The sequence below is a fragment of the Miscanthus floridulus genome, chromosome 19, assembly GCF_019320115.1.
Source record: "Miscanthus floridulus cultivar M001 chromosome 19, ASM1932011v1, whole genome shotgun sequence".
In the NCBI taxonomy this organism is placed as follows: Eukaryota; Viridiplantae; Streptophyta; class Magnoliopsida; order Poales; family Poaceae; genus Miscanthus; species Miscanthus floridulus.
Genome location: NC_089598.1, coordinates 36,488,027 through 36,512,093, shown reverse-complemented (window position 1 = coordinate 36,512,093; position 24,067 = coordinate 36,488,027). Strand labels below are relative to the sequence as shown.

The 24,067-nt window shown below is 44.2% G+C and overlaps 2 protein-coding genes and 1 pseudogene across 5 annotated transcripts; 2 read left to right on the top strand and 1 right to left on the bottom strand.

Annotated features, from left to right (window-relative positions):
- The first annotated feature begins 9,856 nt into the window (after positions 1-9,856).
- On the top strand, positions 9,857-10,814 carry LOC136525291 (protein DMP5-like). Its single transcript, XM_066518298.1, has one exon. It carries the CDS (start codon positions 9,866-9,868, stop codon positions 10,577-10,579), a length of 714 nt encoding a protein of 237 aa, XP_066374395.1. The 5' UTR covers positions 9,857-9,865; the 3' UTR covers positions 10,580-10,814.
- Positions 10,815-14,123: 3,309 nt separating this feature from the next.
- Positions 14,124-20,369, bottom strand: LOC136528933 (putative pentatricopeptide repeat-containing protein At5g13230, mitochondrial). Of its 4 annotated transcripts, none has more exons than XM_066521939.1 (4): positions 17,113-20,369; positions 16,482-16,549; positions 16,110-16,242; positions 14,124-14,172 (listed from the first exon to the last, which is right to left on the bottom strand). In XM_066521939.1, exon 1 carries the CDS (start codon positions 20,312-20,314, stop codon positions 17,837-17,839), a length of 2,478 nt encoding a protein of 825 aa, XP_066378036.1. In that variant the 5' UTR covers positions 20,315-20,369; the 3' UTR covers positions 14,124-14,172; positions 16,110-16,242; positions 16,482-16,549; positions 17,113-17,836. The 4 variants fall into 4 exon arrangements, with proteins under 4 accessions (XP_066378036.1, XP_066378035.1, XP_066378038.1 ...); XM_066521938.1 differs by lacking the exon at positions 14,124-14,172 and adding an exon at positions 14,930-15,184; XM_066521941.1 differs by lacking the exon at positions 14,124-14,172 and adding an exon at positions 14,930-15,137.
- On the top strand, positions 14,409-16,066 carry LOC136528934 (protein DMP3-like; annotated as a pseudogene).
- Positions 20,370-24,067: the final 3,698 nt, after the last annotated feature.

The window sequence follows — 24,067 nt, the reverse complement described above, 5'->3', positions numbered from 1 at the left end:
TGTGCTCTCAAAGGCTAACTAAAGAGCCATACTAACCAAACTAACAAGCTCTCACTACTAGCTATACTAAAGAGCTTGACAACTAGTTTGAGGTAATGTAAAAAGAGAGAGCAAGATGGTTATACCGCTGAGTCGAGGAATGAACCAACCAATCACAAAAATGAACACCAATGAAGACCAATCACCTTGGAATCAAATGATGACACAATGATTTTTTACCGAGGTTTACTTGCTTGCCGGCAAGCTAGTCCTCGTTGTGGCGATTCACTCACTTGGAGGTTCACGCGCTAATTGGTATCACATGCCAAACCCTCAATAGGGTGCCGCACAACCAACACAAGATGAGGATCACACAAGCCATGAGCAATTTACTAGAGTACCTTTTGGCTCTCCGCTAGGGAAATATCAAGAACCCCTCATAATCACCATGATCGGAGCCAGAGACAATCACCAACCTCCGCTCGACGATCCTTGCTGCTCCAAGCCATCTAGGTGGTGGCAACCACCAAGAGTAACAAGCGAATCCCATAGCGAAACATGAACACCAAGTGCCTCTAGATGCAATTACTCAAGCAATGTACTTGGATTCTCTCCCAATCTCACAAAGATGATGAATCAATAATGGAGATGAGTGGGAGGGCTTTGGCTAAGCTCACAAGGTTGATATATCAATAAAAATGGCCAACGGAGTGAGCTAGAGCCGGCCACACCCCTTTAAATTGAGCCCCTAATGAAATAGAGTTGTTGGCTCCTCAGTCCTCTGAAACACAGGCTGACCGAACACACCGGTCAGGTTGATCAGACGCAAGACCCCAGCGTCTAGTCGCCCGATGCTCGCCATGTGTCATCAGCCTCAAATGCTGAGCGCCCAATCTCAATGGCTAGTCAGCTTCGCGCCATGTGTTAAGTTGTGACCGGACGCACTACAGTGTAGGATCGGACGCACAGTCGCCTAGCGTCTGGTCACTTCCAGTAAGGTTCCAAAGGCGGAAAATCACGACCGAACGCGTTCGGTGGCTCATAACTGAACCTAGGCCAGCGTTAGATCAACTTAGCCTCTATCTATTGCTTGCGTCAGCATATGTCACTAGGTAACCAGATGCACCCCCTACTCATCCGGTCCCTCTTTCTCTTTAGCATCCGGTCAAGGGACCAAGGGCGGCCTTCACTGCGCGTCACTGATCGGACATGGGGTCAGAGTCCGGTCAATACGAAACTTCTCCTTTTGACCCCAAACTTCACCACCCTTGATCAAATGTGCCAACGACCAAGTGTATCACTTTGTGCATATGTGTTAGCATATTTTCACAAATGTTTTCAAGGGGGTTAGTACTCCACTAGATTTTAAATGCATATGCAATGAGTTAGAGCATCTAGTGTCACTTTGATAACCATATTTCGATATGAGTTTCACCCCTCTTAATAGTATGGCTATCGATCCTAAATGTGATCACACTCGCTAAGTGTCTTGATCACTTAAACCGAAAAGCTCCTATCAATTTCACCTTTACCTTGAGCTTTTTGTTTTTCTCTTTCTTCTTTTCCAAGTCCAAGCACTTGATCATCACCATGGCATCACCATCATCATATCATGATCTTCATTCGCTTCACCACTAGGAGTAGTGCTACCTATCTCATAATCACTTTGATAAACTAGGTTAGCACTTAGGGTTTCATCAATTCACCAAAACCAAACTAGAGCTTTCAATCTCTCCCTTTTTGGTAATTGATGACAACCCTTACACAAAGATATGAATTGAAATTTAATTGAATCTATGTTGCTTTCCCAAGCATATTTATCATGTGTAAAAGGATATGGACAAGTTTCACGAACCCCAAATGGTAGCAATTGCTCCCCCGACATATGTGCTAAGAGTTTGGATTGGAGCTTGTACATATGCTTAGATAGGAAACATAGGAGATAATGTCTACTAAATGATGTTAAGGTATAAGAGATGGACCTTTGAAGCGTGATACCAATCGGAGTGCACCAATATACCATCCTTAGCACCATGAGTAACTAGACATACACAAAAACTAGAATACCCCATGAGATCAACATTAGAAGCAAGGGTCTAGTTTTCATAATATGATCATGAGTCTAGTTACTTAACTTATGCATGCTAGTTTTTCATTTTATCATTCAAACCTATAACTAGCATACACCACACAAGCATGGATATTGAAATTTAAAACTTGTGCCATGCAAGCAAACATATGAAATGCTAATTCAAATGCATCCACCAAATTTATGAGCTTGCTCCCTCTACTTGTGTGCTTAAAATTTTAATTGATCCATTACTTTGTCATATATCTCCCCCTATGTCAATTTCTCCCCCTTTGTTATCTTCTCACTATCTTTGTACACTATTTCTCCCCCTTTGTCATCAATGACCACAAAGGTTTAATTTTAAATAAGTTGAGATTATCAATGTCAATCAATGGGTGAGGATTATTTTCCCAAATTTGATCCAATCTAGATCATTTGCCAAAGATATTTAACTCGGTTTGATCCAAGGACAAGCTTCTTCACACCTCCAAATAAGGGCTATCTTGTACCATGTTGAGTTAAACACTTAGAGCTCATTTTCTAGATCAAACACTAGGTTTACAAGCCCACAAACGTGTCATATTCTACCACTAGATAAAGTCAAGCATAGAAGCAATAGTGGTACTATACAATCATCAAATTCATTTGATTTTCATGAATGAGCCTATTAAATGTGAAAGATGACTAGATGCACTAATCATGTCCTTAGTAAGGATGTATGATATGCCAATCAACTTTTACCTTAGATTGCTCGAAGGAGGGGCATGTCATATAAGCGGGGGGGTGCATCAACACATATTTGAGAAATCCAATATGTTCAACTCATCCCTTAGCTTGTAAAACCTTTTTCTCATCCAATGACTTGGTGAATATATCGGCAAGTTGATCTTCGGTGCCCACACTCTCAATGCAAATGTCTCCTTTTTGTTGGTGATCTCTTATGAAATGATGGCGGACATCAATGTATTTTGTTCTTGCATGTTAAACTAGATTATTGATTAACTTGATTGCACTCTCATTGTCACATAACAATGGCACTTTCTTGAACTTGATTCCAAAGTCATTCAAGGTGGCCTTCATCTAAGTATTTATGCACAACAACTACCAGCGGATATATATTCGGCTTCGGTGGTTGATAATGCAACACTATTTTGCTTCTTTAATGACCATGAACCAAGTGATCTTCCCAACAATTGACATGTGCCCAAGGTGCTCTTCCTTTCAACCTTGCATCCCATATAATCTGAGTCGGAGTAACCAACTAGCTCAAACTTTCCTCCTTTGGGATACCATAAACCAACATTTTGTGTATGCTTCAAGTACCTCAATATTCTCTTTGTAACCTTCAAATGACTTTCTCTTGGTGAGGCTTGAAATCTTGCACACATGAATACACTAAACATGACATCCGTCCTTGATGCGGTCACATAGAGTAGGCTTTGAATCATAGACCGATACAATTTTTGATCCACCATATTGCCACTTTCATCACTATCTAAATTGCCATTTGCCCCCATTGGTGTGCAAATGGCTTTGCTATCACTCATGGCAAACTTCTTGAGCATGTCTTTGATGTACTTGCCTTGACTCACAAATGTACCATTCTTCAATTGCTTGATTTGAAGACCAAGGAAGTAACTTAGCTCCCCAATTATAGACATTTCAAACTCATTAGCCGTTATCTTTTCAAACTCTTCACAAAAATCTTGATTGGTTCATCCAAATATGATGTCATCAACATAGATTTGCAACATAAATAAGTCTTTACCAATCTTCTTGGTGAAAAGAGTGGTGTCAACCTTGCCCATCATGAACCCTTTAGAGAGTAGGAAGTCCCTCAATCTCTCATACCATGTTCTAGGTGCTTGCTTTAAGCCATACAATGCCTTCTTTAACTTGTACATATGGTCGGTCTTCTTGTCATCTTCAAAACCGAGAGGTTGCTCAACATATACTTCTTCATTGATGTAACCATTGAGAAATGCACTCTTAACATCCATTTGATAGAGCTTGATGTTGTGGGCACAAGCATAGGCTAGTAAGATTCTAATTGCTTCTAATCTAGCAACTGGGGCATATGTTTCTCCAAAGTCAAGACCTTCAGCTTGTGTATATCCTTATGCTACTAATCTTGCTTTGTTCCTTACTACTATCCATCTTAATCTTGCTTGTTTCTAAAAACCCATTTGGTTCCAATCACATTGTGTCCCTTTGGTCTCTCTACTAATTCCCATACTTGATTTCTTATGAAGTTATTCAATTCTTTATGCATAGCATTCACCCAATCAACATTCGTCAATGCTTCATCTATCTTCTTTGGTTCAATGGATGACACAAATGAGAAATGCTCACAAAATGAAGACAATCTTGATCTAGTTTGCACACCTCTTGAAATATCACCAATGATAGTGTCCAATGGATGATCCTTTGCAATATTGGTTGGTTGGAGTATTGAAACTTGATCGCTTGCACTTGCTTCATCATTTGGTTGAGATGATGTACTAGCCACTTGATTTTATTTATTGTTATGAGAGCCATTTGTACTAGCTTGATTTGTATCGTCTTGCATATTTGTGTTAGAGAGCACTTACACTTGTTCATCTTTATCATCATTCACTTGCCTAGGTCTTAATTCACCAACATCTATGTTCTTCATGGCATTTGAAAGTTGAATTCCTCTAACATCTTCTAAGTTCTCATTTTCATTTTGGGAACCCTTGGTTTAATCAAATTCAACATCATGAACTTCCTCAAGAGTACCACTATCTAAATTTCGAACTCTATATGCTTTGCTAGTAGTTGAGTATCCAAGTAGGAATCCTTCATCACATTTCTTGTCAAATTTACCCAATCTAGTGCCTTTATTCAAGATATAGTATTCACAACCAAACACTCAAAAATATGCAATGTTGGGCTTTCTACCATTCAAGAGCTCATATGGTGTCTTTTCTTTCAATGGGTGACAATAGAGGCGGTTGCTACAATAGCAAGCCGTGTTGATAGCTTCGGCCAAAAAGATTGACTCACATTATACTCACTAAGCATAGACCTTGCCATATCATTGAGTATTCTATTCTTCCTCTCAACAAGGCCATTTGATTGTGGAGTGTACTTGTCGAGAATTGATGTCTAATTTTAAATTCATCACACAACTCTTTAATTCTAGTGTTCTTGAACTCACTACCATTGTCACTTCTAACTCTCTTGATGGTTGTTTCAAACTCATTGTGAATGCCCTTGACAAATGATTTGAATGTTGCAAACACATCATTTTTATCCACTAGGAAGAATACCCAAGTGTATCTAGTATAATCATCCACTATCACAAAGCCATATTTATTACCACCAATGCTAGTGTATTGAGTTGGACCAAACAAATCTATGTGCAATAACTCAAATGCTTTACTAGTGCTCATCATGCTTTTCCTAGGATGAGTGTTTCTAACTTGTTTGCCGGATTGACAAGAGCTACAAAGCTTATTCTTCTCAAACACAACATCTTTCAAGCCTCTAACCAAGTCATGCTTAACCAATCTATTCAATTATTTTATTCCAACATGACCAAGCCTTCTATGATATAACCAACCCATGCTAGACTTAGTAAACAAACATATAGATTGTTGAGCTTCACTAGAATTGAAATTAACCAAGTATATATTCTCATATCTAAAGTCTTTGAAGATCAAGTTAGAGCCATCTACACTTATGATCTCTACATCATCTACCCCAAATATGCATTTGAATCCAAGATCACATAATTGAGCCACAGATAGCAAATTAAAGTTCAATCTCTCAACAAGCAACACATTGGAAATGCTCATGTCATTGGATATTGCAATCTTACCAAGCCCTTTGACCTTGCCTTTGCCATTGTCACCAAATGTGATACTATCATAACCATCATTGTCATTGGTATTGATTGAGTTGAACATTCTTGCATCACCGGTCATGTGTTGAGTGTATCCACTATTAAGAACGTAATGCCTTTCTCTGGCTTTGTAATTTACCAACAAAAGAAGATCAATTATTTTTAGGTACCCAAACTTGCTTGGGTCCTTGAAGGTTAGTGACCAAGCTCTTTGGCACCCAAATGGCTTTCTTCTTTGAGCCAATCCATGGTGTACCAATGAACTTAGCTTTCACACCATTTTTACCCTTAATAAGCACATAGAAAGAATCAATCTTAATTGAGGATACATTAGCATTTTTGCTCTTGTTCTTGTACTCATGCTCTTTATGACCAACTTGCTTGCAACTAGTGCAAAACCAATCATTGTTCTTCATAAAACTAGTCTTATGAGGAGCAAAGGTCGTCTTGCCTTTCTTGGGGGTATAGCCCAATCCCTCTTTATATAGAAAAGCTCTTTGGCTATCCAAGCATATAAACAAGCGGTCCTCACCACTATAGACCTTAGCCAAGGTGTGAGTGAGCTCATTGACCTCCTTCTTGAGGGTCTCATTCTCAACCATTAGTGAGGCATCATATGTGAAACCGTCACTACTAGATGCAGTGGAAGTAGAAGTGCTACAAGAAGGGTTAGTGGGAGCAATAATAATAGGCTTATAGAATAATTCATCAATTATTATCACAAGTTAAGCCTATATCACATGTCTCAACATGCTTCTTCTAATTTTGTTCATTAAGCAAAGAGGAATGAGCTTTTTCAAGCTTCTTGTGAACCTTGCCAAGCTTCTCATGGGCTTCCTCTAGCCTCTCATGAGATGCATTGAGCTCATCAAAGGCTTGCTTAAGGGCTTTTAGTTCCTTACGCAAGCTTTTGCATTCCCTTCTCTTAATGTCAAAGTGTTCTTTAGCATCATCTAGCATGTCAAGTAATTCATCCTTTGTTGGTTCATCATCATCACTATCACTCTCATTTTTATTTTCATTATCATGTTCCTCATCACTTCCATCATCACAAGTTTGTACCTTAGTGGCCTTAGCCATGAAGCATGATGGAATATCGAAGAGAGAAGGCTTCTCATTGATAGCAATGCTTGCAAGTGCCTTCTTCTTAGTGGTCTCATCATCTTCACTATCATCATCATCACTTGAGGAAACATCACTATCCCAAGTGACTACATATGAACCACCCTTCTTCTTTTTCTTGAAGGTCATCTTGTCCTTCTTCTCTTTCTTTTCCTTCTTGTTCTTCTTCTTGTTCTTCTTGTTGTCATCACTATTGTCGCTATTATATGGGCATTGAGCAACAAGATGATCTTTGCTTCCACAATTGAAGCACTTTTTTATTCTTCCTTGTTCTTGGATGAAGACTTATTTCTTCTAGCACGGTAGCCCTTCTTCATCATGAACTTGCCAAATCTATTGACAAAGAGAGCCATCTTCTCATCATCCATCTCATCAAAGCTCAAGTCTTCATCTTCACTTGATGATTCTTGCTTTGCCTTGCCCTTGGATGATGTGGCCTTGAATGCTACACTCTTCTTTTTCTCATCTTTCTTTTTCTTCTTTTCTTCCTTCTCATCATCGTCTCTATATGTATCATCGGTCATTATATCTCCTAACACTTGGTTTGGTGTCATGGTGTCCAAACCACTCCTTACTAGAATAATGACCAATGTGCCAAATCTTGAGGGTAGGCATCTCAAGAACTTATGGTAGAAGTCCTTGGCCTCCACCTTCTCTCCAAGTGCTTTGAGATCATTGACAAGCACTTAAAGCCTATGAAACATCTTCGGCACACTCTCATCCTCCTTCATCTTGAAACTAGCAAACTTCTCCTTGAGGATATATGCCTTGGCACCCTTCATCGCTTGAGTGCCTCAAATGACTCCTCCAACTTCTTTCAAGCCTCATAAGTCATCTCAATGTTCTTGATTTGCTCAAATGTTCTCTCATCAATAGCATCATAAATGGCACTAAGAGCAATATCGTTGTTTTGGAGAAGTACTTCTTCGGCGGCGGTAGGATTCTCTGGATCTTCTATCTCAATCTTGGTCTCCACCACTTTCTAAACCTTCCTATTGATTGACTTGATATATGTTGTCATCTTAGCCTTCCAATAGGGATAGTTTAAGCCATCAAATTGAGGTGGCTTCTTGGTGTTTTTGATTTGTGCTATTTTGACACCTAAGGTTGTTAAGCCTCAAATCATGGTGACCACAGCTCTAATATCACTTGAAAGGTCCTAATGGCTAGAGGGGGTGAATAGCCTATTAAAATTTTCTACAACAACACTTAGCAAATCGGACGGTCACATTTACCTAGCAAGTGTGATCACATTTAGTGCGTCCGGTCACAACTTAACACTCGCTATCGATCCTAAATGTGATCACACTCGCTAAGTATCTCGATCACTTAAACCGAAAAGCTCCTATCAATTTCACCTTTGCCTTGAGCTTTTTGTTTCTCTTTCTTCTTTCCCAAGTCCAAGCACTTGATTATCACCATGGCATCACCATCATCATGCCATGATCTTCATTTGCTTCACCACTTGGAGTAGTGCTACCTATCTCATAATCACTTTGATAAACTAGGTTAGCACTTAGGGTTTCATCAATTCATCAAAACCAAACTAGAGCTTTCACCTAGCCATCAGGTGGCTGGGCCTGGCTGCTGCAATGGAGGGAGTGCCAAGTCGTGAGGCAGAGGATGGTTGGGGAGGGGAGGGGGAGGGTGGCGGAGGGGTGGAGGGGGCTTGCCGGCGGCGGAGGGGCACGGACAGGGCGGGCACTCGTCGAGCCGCGCCTGAGCTCACGACGCGGACGGACCAGTGATGCGGACGGAGAGCTCTTGATCGAATCCAATCGATATGTTCTAGTATGCCAGGGGTAGTTTGGTCCGAAATTTGGTCGGGAGAGGTGAAAAGATTAAAGGAAAAGGAAAAATGGGAGAAAATTATTGAAATCCCTTGAATCGAAACAATTCGCAGCCCCAGTGTCAAATTTCAAAAGGCAGATGAATTGGATGTCAAATGTTGCGAGGCAGACGAATTGGATGTCAAATGTTGCGAGGCAGATGAATTGGATGTCAAATATTGAAATTTCGCCGGAGGGGATTGGGGAAAGGGAGTAGAACCGGTCGGTGGAATAAACAAAATGATGGGCGTGGATTTCAAACAGGTTTTCGGGTTTGGAATGCGTCGGTTCTACAATCCACTATGGGAGCACACGCCCGAACCTCAGCACCAATCTTGAAACACATCCAATGGCCCAAAATCTGACATATTCAAAGCAAAAAAAACAGGCAACAGAAAAATAGTAAAACTCTTAATTTATTAGGATTTAGTAAAGTCAAACTTGATAGATTTTCATTTACAATTACTCAAAGAAATTTTTTACTATGGTTGCCAAAGGTGGAGTCTTGAAGTATTTCGATCAATCGGTCATATGCTATTTTCATGAGAAATAAAATTGGCAAGTCGAAGTTGGAGATTATCCTCTTCTTGCAGGTCTCCCCCACTTCCTCACGTTCCTGGAATATGACATTCGTGGCATGATATACAAAACGTCATTTTGCAAGTCACTGTAGACTGCAAGTTGATTATTAAAAAAAAAAAAAAAAAAAAAAAAAAAAAAAAAAAAAAACTGGACAGAATTCCATGTAAGATGGTTGGAAAATATCGTGACTGTCAAGGGATGATGACTGGATGACCACGCTTGGGCAGTTGAAGTCCATGCAACTATAGCCCTTCTTCTTCACAACAAGACCTTTCAAGTAGAGACAAATCAACGCGCTAGCTCACCTTGGAATCATTCCACGATGATAATGTCCTATATAAGCAGCTACTCTACCGTACGAACGGACCTTACCACATCGAGTCATCGAGATCAGAAACCCCGAGCACACTAACGATGGCATCTTCTCCTCAGCCGTCTAGCGTGAGGATCCAGATGTCTTCGCCGCAGACCAGCAACGCCATAGCACCGCCGACGCCCAAGGGCGGAGCCGAAAACGACTCACCGACGACCATGCGGGTGATGGCAGCATCGGCAGGCTCCGGGACAATGGCAGACAAGGTGATGACAAGCGCGTCCAACCTGGCGCAGCTGTTGCCGACGGGCACGGTGCTGGCGTACCAGGCGCTGTCCCCGTCCTTCACCAACCACGGCACCTGCACGGCGGCCAACCAGTGGCTGACGGCGGCCCTGGTCGGCGTCCTGGCGGGCTTCTCCCTCTTCTTCTCCTTCACGGACAGCGTCGTCGGCCGCGACGGGATGCTCTACTACGGCGTGGCCACCCCGCGAGGGTTCAACGTGTTTAACTTCTCCGGCGAGGAGGAGGAGCGGGAGTGGGCGCTCGGCCAGCTCCGGAGGCTCCGGCTCCGCCCGCGCGACTACGTGCACGCGCTCTTCGCCGCCGTCGTGTTCCTCACCGTCGCGTTCAGCGACGTCGGCCTGCAGAAGTGCTTCTTTCCTGGTGCTGGTGAAAATACCAACGAGCTTCTCAAGAATCTCCCGCTCGGGACGGCGTTCCTGTCGAGCTTCGTGTTCTTGATCTTCCCGACCACAAGGAAGGGCATCGGATACAACGACACCACTCCGCAACAAAAGGCAACAGCGACATGAGGGGCCGGTGTTTCAAAAGTTCTGATATGGTTTATTTTTAGGACATACTAGTTGGTTCGAATGCAATTCAAAATTTGGAATATTATACAGCACTTATGTACATGACCGGCCTGTATATTATAGATTAGTTTGTTCCTTTTAGAATATATTATTGTAGACTTTGTGCTTTTCTTTTTGCAGGAAAACTAGGTTTTATACTTGTATGTAGGTTTTATGTACATGGTAATTTGATATGTGATTGTTTTCGTTCATTCATAAATACATGTTTGTACCTGCGAGGCGGCTCCTTCCCGCGCGCTTTCCCCTTCTTCCCGCTCGAGGCGGAGTCGTGGGACCGCAACAACTTCCAGGCGTACCCGTCTGTGTCGTGGGTAACGAGGTGGCCGGCGGCGCGGCGCAGAACCTGGCGCCGGCCATGGAGAACGTGCACGTGGCGCTGGCGGCGGCCGAGCTGGGCCACATCAAGGTGACGACGTCGGTGTCGCAGGCCATCCTGGGCGTGTACAGCCCGCTGTCGGCGGCGCAGTTCACCGGCGAGGCGTAGGGGTACATGGGCCCCGTGATGCAGTTCCTTGCCCGCACCGGGTTGCCGCTGATGGCCAATATCTACCCGTACTTGGCCTGGGCCAACAACCCGAGCGCCATGGACATGAGCTACGCGCTCTTCACCTCCACATGGGCTAGCTAGCAGGCTCCAAATTGACGAAGATGACTTCCAGTTCCCAGGCGCCGCCGTACGAGACGAACGACCAGGTCGCTTCAATCCGAAAAGACGGAAGTTGGGTGACGTGACAGGTTTTTGAGTATGGAATGGAGTAGTTAGTTTCTTTTTTAAGTAAGATTCATTTTAGAAATAGCTAAAACACTAAATTTAGATAGCTATTTTGGCTAATCTCAGCGAAATTGGAGGGAAAAAATAAAATCGGATCTTGGAGGGGCTTCGCCCAATCCAATGCCCAACGTCGGCATCGATCGATTCAGCCAACTTAACCTTTCTCGATCGGTCTAAGCGTACCTCCGTCTAAAAGAATGTAATTATGGTATGCATACCGGTTAAAGAAACTTAAATTTGACTAAGTTTATAATAAATATTATTAGTATTTATATTTTTAAATAAATTTATTATAAAAATATATTTTGTAACTACTTTATATCATAAATGTGTATACTTTTTATATAAATTTAGTTAAAATTTAAACCGTTTGACTTCTCGAAAAACGATGATCGTTCGGCCGTGGACATAGGGAGTGACTGCTAGTAAAATAACTAGTCCATCAACGTGCGCGTGCGTGGTGTGCGTGTTGCCAGCCATCCTCGCGAGGACGCGAGCCGTTCAGTGCAGGAGGCTTGGACAAAGAAAAGTTCGGTAGTACTCGGCGGTGTACACGCACGCGTCCTTCAATCGTGACCTGCGACGACCCTGCAGCCTTTCCGGAGACGTCGGGGATGGCGGCACGCGGGGAGGACGGAGGAAGGAGTCAAAGGTGACGGGCCGCTGGCCTCGTGCTAGCCACAATCTTTCTTTTTTTAAGTGTTCACAACGTACGACGCTTCCTTATTTACCTTTTGTTTCCACAATCACTAGATACTAGTAGCTGATTGAATTGAGCCATTGAGCCACGCAGTGTGCCATTGCGACGACGTCGGGACTCTGGGGTGAAGCTAGGCTACACTTCCGTTTCAAAAAGGAATTGACATAGTACTTTTGACTATTTCTGAGTTCAGTCCATTAGAAGGGTTGAATTAAGTAAGTAATGATTCTAGGTTGTATCCTATTATATGCTTTGTTAGAAACTTATAACTAGTCCATCAACCTGTGCTTTCGCATGGGCTAAAATCTTAGGAGACATAATAAACGGCGGCACAAACCTAGGTTTTTTATATTTTAAATTTGGATCTTATCAGTTCATACAGATTTCTCTCTCACTAATTTAAGTTTACACCCTTGTGCTTAATGTATATTTGTTAACTCCTTTGGATTTTATGAAAAATAAACATTTCATGTCATAAGCTGCACTTTTAAATAAAGTACTACCATAGTATAAATGGTCGTGTATCTTTCTGTTTTTTATGAGAATTTCTATGATTTATCTTTTTTTTTCTAGCACATCTCATGACAATTAACATGGAGGTTTCATTGTGGACCTCTAGTTAGAACTTTTAGCATTTGTTCCCTAGCATGCATGATATGCATTAGTTAAAAACTAAGTATATAAGCACTTGTGTATATTAGCTTTCAACTTTTGATCTTATTGGTAGTTGCTATTCTTTTATTCATATGTTAAGTTCAAACTCTAGTGCTTATTGTACATTTATTTAAAATTTTACTTTATGGTTTTCCTAAAAACATTCTAGGTCCTAGCAGGCTATACTTTTAATTAATGACTACAATGGCATAAGCAATCTTTTTAGGTTGGAGCCACGACACTCGAGATATTAAATTTCCTATAACGAAGAATTGTGTGTATATATAAACTTATTTAAAATAACATCTTATAAAATTTGGTATTGGTATAAAAGCACAATAAAAATCTAGAGGTAATTCCAAGGAGAGATCTCGCCTAGCACACAAATCGTATTAAGCAGATTTCAATGTTAGCGCCGGTTGTGACCGGTAGTAGCAGAAAGTTCCTCCATGTCCGATCCATTCTTGAGCGGCGTGGCTAGCGCCCAGACAGTCCCGTCCTAAACGGCCATGGCTGCCTGATGCGCTGCACGCGCCTGCATGCTCCTGCTACACGCGCTGGCTATTGCACGCCTACGCATGCCATATTGATGTGCATGCACGCGGGACCGCCTCTACCTGCACTCACTTCTCGTGCCTGCTAATAAAAACACTTGCAACATAAAACACTTGCTATAACATACATCTGAAACAGACGAAACATTTAGAAACATATGCTTGCAACATATATGTATAGCCACTGCAACATATGCAACGTCCAAATAAAACACTTGCAACATACATGTATATCCATTGCAACATATGCAACTTCCAGATAAACACTTACAACTTACAACATGGAAATACTTGTTGCAACATAAGACTACAACATTTGAAAAAACATTCTTGCAACATATTTATAAAACATATGCAACATCCAGATTAAAACGCTTGCAAACATACGTCTGAAACAGATAAAACATTTTGAACAAACGCTTGCAACATTCATCTGAAACACTTGCAACATGTGCAACATCCTGATCTACTTTTTGCAACATTCATACGAAGCAACTTACAACATACCTCTTAAACATATGCTTACAGCATGCGCTCTCAACGCAGCGCAACATCTCCATGCTGCTCGGGAGAATGGAGGCTCCTCGGCGTGTTGAGTTCACAGGAGGCAACGGCCCGCGGTGGACCGGCGGCGGCGGCTACGCGACACGGCAAGAAGACAGCGCCCGCACGACTGGGAGAGGGAGCCAGATCCGCTGGGGAGCCACTCGTACCGGCCCTGCCGCGCTAGTCCACCCGTGATCGGGGCCGTCGGCGCCGTTGTGCCGCCATGTCAAGGGCCGCTCGGGCCTCCTCGTCGTAGCCCGCTCACGCCGAGGCCGCTACACCGTCGTGCTGAGACGTTTGCCCGCACCTAAGAGAGAGGGAGAGAGAGATGGAGTAGCGCGGGAGGCATGACAGAGAGAAGCGATGGCTGATAAATCACGCGTGTGGACGCAAGCGTGCCAGGGTCAGGGTAAAGGCACGGCATGGGCCGGGTCCGTCCGCCCGGACGTTGTCATGCTATCGTTATCATTTAGCAACACATGAACTAGCTGAGAGCAACACATGAACTAGCAGACAAATCAACACGCCAACAAACTTCCACAAAGATTCACCTATGATAAACATCAACTCTCCGCACGAATGGACAAGACCACACGCGCGATCCAGAGTCCAGAAACACCTAGAGCCAGCACACATGTTACAGTAGTAAAGAGTACCTTAATGGCGCTCAGACCAACGACAGAGCACCGCCGACGGTGCAAAAGGGTGCGGACGACGGCTCTGCTACCATGGCAGCCGACCGGACAGTGGCGGACAAGGTGGTGTCAAGCGCGGCGAACCTGGCGCAGCTCCTGCCGACTGGCTCGGTGGTGGCGTACCAGGCGCTGTCCCCGTCCTTTCACCAACCATGGGACGTGCCATCCCGTCAACAAGTGGCTCACGGCCACACTGGTCGCTGTCCTCGCCGCCTTCTCCCTCCTCCTTCACCGACAGCGTCGTCGGCCGAGACAGCAGGCTCTACTACTGCATGGCGACGCCCCACGGGTTCAACGTCTTCAACTTCTCGGGCGAGCAGGAGGAGTGGGAGTGGGCGCTCGGCGAGATCCAGAAACTTCGCCTTCGGCCGCTGGACTACGTGCATGCCGTCGTCGCCGCCGTGGTGTTCCTCACCGTGGCCTTCAGCGACGCCGGCCTCCAGAGGTGCTTCTTCCCCAACGCTAGCAACAGCACCAGCGAGCTTCTCAAGAACCTGCCTCTAGGGATGGCGTTCCTATCAAGCTGTCTACATGATCTTCCCGACAAAACGGAAGGGCATTGGATACAGCGATACAACTCCTCGCAAAAAGGCATGAAGAAGCCAGTCACTCAAAAGTTCAGATCTGAAATCGGACATGTACATAGTTAGAAATGACACGATTTCCTTGCATGTATATAAATACATATTTTGTTATGTCATTCTTTTCCTATAATATGATAAGTAGGTGTACAAATTAAAGATGCAAGGAATGGAATATGTAACGACAAGATGGTCTGTGGAATATGTTTACTTGTGTTCTTCTAAATGAAAATGTGAACCACATGTCACGGCGAATCCATATTATAGGATTTGTCAAAAAGTTTGTAGTTGCTAATATCTTCTCTGCTGCAGCCCTTGGGGGCTTTGGAAACTAAGGAACGGTTTGTGTTTTCAGGAGGATATACTTGAAACGATTTGAAGTCATTGCTTCTGAAAATTGAGGTCATGGGTCAGGGCCGGGGTAGTTGGTACTCTGCCCACCGGACCACCATCCGAAGTTCAACTCTAAACTTGCCGAACTGAGAAGAATTGCAGCAAGACCAGCAAGATTGACTTGCTGAATGCTGATGCAAGAGAAAACAGGGAGAAGCTTCTTATTTCTGAACACTACAAACTGGAAAGAAAACTTCCTGCCGACCGAAGCAGAAGAATTGTTGTCCACATCCTTCGAGGCTAGGGGTATCCTAGGAGATGTGAGCGAGGCTGGGTTCTGGTTTCGTGTAATGTTTCTAGTTGGGTTCTAAACTGTTTATGTTTTCTTTTCTAGACGGTAAGATGTGGTCCATCTATCTGGATGCTGTAAAACGTTTTTTGTCGTGGTTAAGGCAGGGACTTGGCCCTATAACTCTAAAAATATTATAGGATTTATTAGCTCCACTTATGAAGAGCTCGAGGTAGGGACTAAAGAGGATGCAGCGTGTTGCTGCCGAGGTCGCGGAACCACATGGCCACCATAGTGTAAGTGATCAAAATACTTAACAATAATGACAGACAACAGTCGAGAATACCTTTGCACAATCATGTAGATCCACTTTGTTGCCATCAACAGGCTCCAAGCTAAGCACCATTAAAGGCAGTTCGATTATCTAGTGAGGCACCATCATCTTCATGACAAACAACATATATTTCATAAGGCCTAACCTGAAACAACAGATCGTTAAAATAAATATAGGTAAGGCATGAAGCTGCAGATTAGTTAAGTGAGGCTGAGGCGAGGTGGTAAAAGGAAATGATTAAGCTGGAGAAGCCTCAATAGATTGACAAATAAAATAGATCATGTCCAGCATTCAGCAACAGTTGATTCTTTTAACACAACAAACTCCTGATGGTAGCTCACATATACAATAGTGCTTAGTGAATTTAACAGCGCTGTGAAATACCTTTTAGTTGATCCATCATCCCAACGGCTTCAACCTCACTGTCATTAAAGCCAACTATATTCCAGGCTCTAGCACATAAAAAAGGCTAATATATTGTGAGCAGTACATTCACAACAATCATATGATATATTAGGTATAGATCATGATCAATTTCTGGCGAACTACACTAAAGACATTAATTTATTTCTTATGCAATATCCTCAGATATCCAGGTATCTCCATGTATGTTATTAACTATATATATAAGTTTTCTTCAAAGAAACTAAAAAAGGGCGTACCCAGTGCAGAGAGCTCCCGCTCTGTGCGGGGTCTGGGAAAGGGTGTTAGTGGCAAGCCTTACCCTCGCCTGTGCAATGCGAGGAGACTGCGACTCGAACCCGGGACCTTCCGGTCACAGGGGGTAAGACTCTACCGCTTGCACCAGACCTGTCCTTCTCTTCAAAGAAACTAAAATTACCAGAATTTTTTTGTTTCTCTGGCTTACATGATAGGGAGACATTACATTTCATGATTGTCCTGTGCTCTAATGGAGTAGCGAATAAGGAAGGTACAGATCAGTTACCATAGCATATTTGTACGAGTCCAAAATCTAAGATACAGGAGAGAAATGGCATCAAGTGAAATACACTACCTCGAGTTCCTGTTTACGAACTTCCTCCCTTATCGTCTCAGCCATTGGACTTCTGTGAACCTCAAAAATTAAAGCAGCAACAGCAACCTATGGTTAAACAGTTATAGCAGAGAGACAGTATATCCTTAGCTGAGAACTGCTCTAAATATATCCCTATGGGTAACTGCAGATGTAATAGCACATATGATTCATTAACCGCTCATTCAGCTCCCCCACTGCAAGTATCACAGCAGCATTGTTAATTCAGCCTCGTCGTCCTTAATGCTGCAGTGATGATCGCAGCGGCCAATCAAAAATCCAGGATGGACCTGCCTGCCACCGTGGAGTCTCTGGTCGGCCTACCAGCCACGACGTGGTGGGTCCGGCGGCAGGTGGAGGTGGTGGATCCGGAGACTGCAGAGGCTGCGGCGGGATTGGAGATAGTAGGAGTCGGCGATGGGAGTGAAGACCTTAGGCAGCAGAGGTGTGGAAGCCGCACTAGGAATGAGCTCCAGTGCCGTTGCCAAGCCATGGTCCCCACCACCGTTTGCCAAACAGGACATCAGCAGCAGTACTCTTTAGATCAAGCAACATATCAGTTCAGAATAGTCCATCCAGAAAATCAAGCATGCATGTATATCTTGGAGTTCTTGTCATGGAAAGAAGATTTCCTACAAAATTGTACTGATAACACTATGTAGGATATGCTATCCTATGTTCAAATAAATCAATGAACAATAGAACATCACCAATAATCACCACAGGAGCATATTCCTTCCTCAAAGTGATGAAAGCGATTGATATCTCTAACGATGATTTCCCGTTGAACTATTTTAGATATGACCTTAAACACAGTATGGCAGTCCAAGCAGGAACGCAAATTCTTCATTATCCGTATTGGATGGCCAGAAGGTGTCATAGAAAGGCCATATGCTAAAGCCAGCCTCTCACTATGCACCCATAGCATGCGAGCTTTTTCTTCCTCGTCCACGTCATGCAACACTATGTTTATGTCTGGAACATAACCTTCTCTATTAGCCTTCAGGTTTAGCCATTCCAGCATTGCATTTATCAACCGCATATCTGGATGATCTGCTGATCCCACTGAAAAGGCATGAACTTCCCCCTTGATCTCAACCCAACTAAGACCAGCCTCTTTCTTTACACCTATGTTTCTCATTGATTTCCTCAAAAGAGCAACTTGATCCAAAATTCCGGCTGCAGCATACATATTTGACAGTAAGACATAGGTTGTCTCGTCATGTGGTTCAATCTCAAGCACCTTCTCTGCAGAAAATCTTCCCAGAGCTACATTCTTATGGACTACACATGAGCTAAGCAAGGCTCGCCAAACCATAGGAGATGGTGTTGAAGGAATATCCCCAATAAACTTTAGAGCATCATTTAGACGGCCAGCACGTCCCAGAAGCCTAACAATGCAAGTGTAATGCTCCATAGATGGTTTGATTCTATGATCCATCGTCATAGAGTTAAACAGAGAGAGTCCTTGATTGACTAAGCCTGTGCTACCGCAGACGGACAGGAGAGCAACAAAGGTGACATCATTTGGCTTTATATCACTTTTATTCATCCTGTCGAAAAGTTCCAGAGCATCCGTGGCTCGTCCATGGAGAGCATATCCCGATATTATGGCATTCCATGAGACTACATCACATTGTATTATAGATTCAAATACCTTCAGAGCGTCCCTAATGCATCCACACTTGGCATATGTATCAATCAGTGAATTGCAAACAATTGTGTCATTGTTGAATGTGGATTTCTCAATCAAGCTGTGAATTTGGACAGCATGTTTGATGGATGCTGTATTTGCACAAGCCCGGAGCACACTAGAGAATGTAACTTGAGTTGAGAGCATATGAGCAGCACGCATTTCCTGGAACACACTCAAAGCATCTTCTGCAAAACCAGACTGACAATAGCCAACAATAATTGTGTTCCAGCTCACCTCATTGGCATCCCGTAATGCCGACAAGATCTCAAGTGAATTTTCCATATTTCTGCATTTCGCATACAAATCCATGAGTGCATTGCCAACAAATAATTCAGACTCATAGCCTAACTTTATAACAAGGTTATGAATTTGCTCGCCCAGATCCAAAAAGGCGATATTAGCACAAGCCTGCAGAACACTGGACAAACTAAACTCATTTGGCACAACAGAAGACCACATCATTCTGAGGAACATCTCAAATGCCTGTTCATTCTGATAGCTCTGAGCATAACGGGAGATCAGAAAGCTCCAGAGTATGACATCGTCATGAGGAATAATCTCAAAAACAGTGCGGGCATCCTCAATGTCTCCACATTTGGCATACATATCAAGCAAGGCACCACCAACATGAGGTTCAGTATCATAAAGTGTTTTGACTGCGCAACCATGGATGCCCTTGCCTAGCACAGCAGATGACAGGCAAACTGCGGCCTTGAGCACACTGGTAAGCACAAAAGGGTTAGGCTTCGCACCTGCCATCCTCATTTTGGAGAAAGTATTAAGCGCATCCTCTGGAATGTCATTCTCAGAATAGCAAGAAACCATGGCCGTCCAAGTGACAGCATCCTTCCTGACGATCCCATCGAACACGCACCTCGCATGACACACTGCCCCACAAAGCGAGTAGGCATCAATCAGTGCTGTCCCCACAAAGGCGTTCCTGTCATAGCCCAACTTGCACGCACAGGCGTGGATGCCGCGGGCAAGCCCAGGAGCATCCATGGCGACCAGCACCTTCAGGATCGTGGTGAGCACGAAATGGTTCACCTCGTGGCCTTCCCTCTGCAGCCTTCGGAACAGCCCCGCGGCCTCCTCGAACTCCCCACGCAGAGCGTAGCCCTGCACGAGCGTGACGAAGGACACCATATTCCGCTCCGGCATTCCGTCGAACAGCCTACGCGCGGCGGCTAGTGGGCCGAGCTTCGCGTAGAGGTTGAGAAGGACGTTGGCGCAGAAGGTGTCCAGCTGCGCCACCCCTCCGCGCTGCACGACGCGCGCGTGCACGGCGCGGCCGGCGCGGGCGTCACCACGAGCGATGCAGCGCTGCAGGAGCCTTGCGCACGCGTAGGAGTCGAGCTTGGGGAGCGCGAGCGACGCGAGCTCGTCGTCCAGCCACTGCAGCGCGGCGTTGGCAGCCAGGTTACGGCGGAGGGGGCCACTGGGTTGTGAGAAGGATGGCAGGAGGCGGCGGCAGCAGCTGGGGATCATCCGGCGGCAGCGGTGGAGCCAGGATTTTGAAGCTGGGCCTGAGGGAGCGGGATTCGGTGACTTCGCTTGCCTGACCGTTCTGAATACGAGAAAATTTTCTCTTTTTTCATACCTGGGCCCTGTTTAGTTCTCTCCCAAAATGCTAAATTTTTCAAGATTCTCCATCACATCGAATCTTTGGACGCATACATGAAGTATTAAATATAAATAAAAAATAAAACTAATTACACAGTTTAGACGAAATCCACGATACGAATCTTTTAAGCCTAATTAAACTATAATTGGACGCTAATTGCCAAATAACGATGCAAACGCTATAGTGTCATTTTGCCAAAAAAATCGGCAACCAAACTGGCCCCTGATTCGTATGGAATTCCTGCATTCTCAACAAATTTCTAAACACGGATAGTATTTTATATTCAGATAATTTTAGATATATATACTAAAGCTTTACCAAATATCCATACCTTACATATTCGGTACATAATTGGCTATTACGTGTAATTTTATATTCAGGTGATTTTAGATACATATAAAATATTGTTATAAGAATATAATACCACATTCGATCAAAGTTTACATTCGATCAAGTCTAATACAAACTATGGGTACAAGTCCACAAGGATTGATTAAATTAAATAAAAGATGTTGTCAACTAAGGTCCCGTTCGCTTCGCTAAAAAAACAAGCGAAACACTATTTCGGCTGATTTGTTTCGCGAGAAAAACGCTGTTTCAGCTGAAAAAGACGGATTATAAGAGAAGCGAATAGGGCCAGATGTTATAGCGAGGCTAAGTGAAATCTTATCCATAGGCATCTTTGAGTGTGCCGTACTCCCTCTGTCCCATTTTAAATGACGTCTTGGCACTTTATTTGCATGTCCTGATTCACTCAACATTCTATGCATCTTGCCACGATCGACTGATTCAGGGAATAAATGTTGTACTTGGTGGCCATCTAAAACGTCATTTAAAATGGGATAGAGGGAGTAGTCCTTTCTATGCTTAGAACCTCCGTAGAGTCGTAGCTAGGTTCACTCCTAACCGAAGGCCACTAGAATGTGTAGTCTATGATTAGCACCAAAAGCGTAAAGTGAAAAAGTAAGGAAAAGAGAGAGATATAGTTATCCTAGTATATATTGTTGTGGTTTACAACCTTAGCGTATACGATTGATTAAAAGTCATATAATCATCTCGTCAATGAGGTCATGGCCAAGCCTCCTCCTAGACCTCATCCTACATGTTGCCTCTTCTCAATATAGTTTTAGCCTCTCATAGGCTTTAGCTCTAAACCACCACCTCAGTCAACATTCCATCTCAGTATCCTCATACATGTTAGCCGCAATTACTTGTATTCATCAATCGCCAAAATCCTATCTTCACCACAATAGGGCCTAGATGCATTCAATGGCTAAAGAAAAAGAAAGTCATTCTGGTTTCTAAGTGCATCCTGACACCAAGTGACACTTAGAATCCATAAGATCCTTAGCTTTCATGATTATCCATTGCATTCATACTTTGAATCTGAAGTATGTGGACATGGCCATCAATGTGACCAACCAATATGAATAAATTGTGTAAAACACATATTGGTCTCAATAACTCGTGTTTAATTATCGATCAATAAAACCTAAATTGGTGTCTCGATGCACTCACTAGGAGCAAGAAGTTAGCAGAGGATAGGGTCCGTCTGTAAGGAAAATGACACCTAGCATATATGATTTTGGTCGTTGAATGACAACATGAACAAATGGATTAATTAATATGGTTTGCTAGTATATAATATTTTAGTTTATTTGGATGCAAGGATGGCTTGGACAAAGAAAACGTAAAGATCAAGTGATCAACACTTTAATGAAGACCAAGGGGTACTGTTGAAGAGCATAGAAGATATGCTACGAGTCTAAGACATCAAATAGAAGAAACCTAGGTGAGGCACCATTAGCAGTACAGGAGCTTCAGCATCCATTACGTTGACCTAGTTTTATTCTCCTTAAGGAAAATTGAACGTTAAATCTCGTATAATTTAATAGGGTTAGTACAACAGCAACTTGCGTATATGCCAGTTTTAATCAATACTATTTAAACATTATCGACACAGGACTCGAGGATACAAAATGATAGCGCACAATAATTGTTACACTATTACATAGCATATCACAATATGTAAACAATAAAACAATGTTAGGTTATATATTAATAGGGTGAGACTTAATTACTTAAGATTTTGCTTTATTTGCTATATATTTTCTTTATTTTAAATTATAAAATATTTTAGCTTTTTCACTATTGTTGCATTGGAAGCTAAAACTATAGGCCATTGGCCCAGCGCGACTGAGGAGTGAGGAGCAATGAACTGTTGGACCTAGAGCCACGAGGCATAGGACGCCGGCGCTGCAGGCAGTCTAGGGCTTGCCATCGGCGCATCATCACCAGACAATCGAAACGATGGATCCATCATCCATGGTTGGCGGCTTTTTTTCCTCGATCACGCAAAAGATTTACGTGTATTTGTATTAAGGTAGAGAAAAAGTTTAATACAACACGCCTTAACGGCGCTCTAGGGGGTCAAAAAATTATTCGTGGACGCCCAGACCAACCCTAGTGTACTGAAGTCTATGGTGTTACATTGGAAACTGGTCAACACGAAAAGAGGCGCCGGCTAGGAGGCCTATGCCTGCACAGCCGAGCGGCGGCGGCGCCGCTTGCGCGCACCCACGTCGACGTTCGGCGGGAGCAGCTCACGAAGCGCCTCCATGTGACCGGGGTCACCACCGTAGATTTCTTCGTACGCCTTCATGGCCGACGTGGACGGAGTCAACATCCCGCTGGTTTGTCCTAGACGCTTTAAGACAAGGTGCTCGCTTCGCTTGGCCACCGGGATGTGGGACTAGCTCTACGCCACTATCCACCTGCTCCTCTTGGAGAGCGTGGTCGATGGACGACTGTCGGGGCCGAATCATCTCCGGACAGCTCGAGGAGTGACGGCTGCCTCACCATCGTGACTCGTTCCATGAAACTCTTGAGGCGACTATCGGCGGGGGTCGTGCATTGGATGTCATCCGTGGCATCCACGACCGTGTCGTCCTCTCCCGGAGCGGCAGCCCCGACCAGCTCTTGGTCAAGACACGCCTCGGCATCCAGCGCTCGTGCGAGCACGATCCATACACAGCCCTGCAACCAGCGGACAGCACGATTCCACTCACTTGCACCACACAGCGGCAGCTGGCGGAATCTGCAGCAAAAGGCGGCCGCCCACCAGCACAATATCCGTCCATCGCAGCGACGGGCACCAGCGTCCCCGAAAAACAGAACAGCCTTTGCGCTTTACAGGCAGCACGGACGGACGCTGCTCCGATCCACGGCTCTCCACCCACACACACTTAGGCCTAAACGGAAAAGGTTAGCCGGAGTCCCGAATTCCCAAGGCCGTCACAAGGCCGGTAACGACTAGGGTAGGCGCGGCGCCGCCGCCGCGAGGCGAGCGTCGCAGTGGCTCGGACTGCCGGCGCTCTCGGCGCGATCGGACCCGGTCGTAACTCGTACAGAAAGCCCCGGTCCCATCAGCCGCGGCCAACAACTGTGCCTAGCTCACTAGCTCCAACCAACGCAGGCCGGATAAACTAGAGGAGACCGGGCCAGCGCGGGAGGCCTCGCCATTGATCGGACGTCGATGTGCTGGGACCTGGGACTGCGGAGAAAATGTCGACGCGGTGCAACCGGACGGAGGAGGTGGCCGGCCGGGCGCCGGGTCG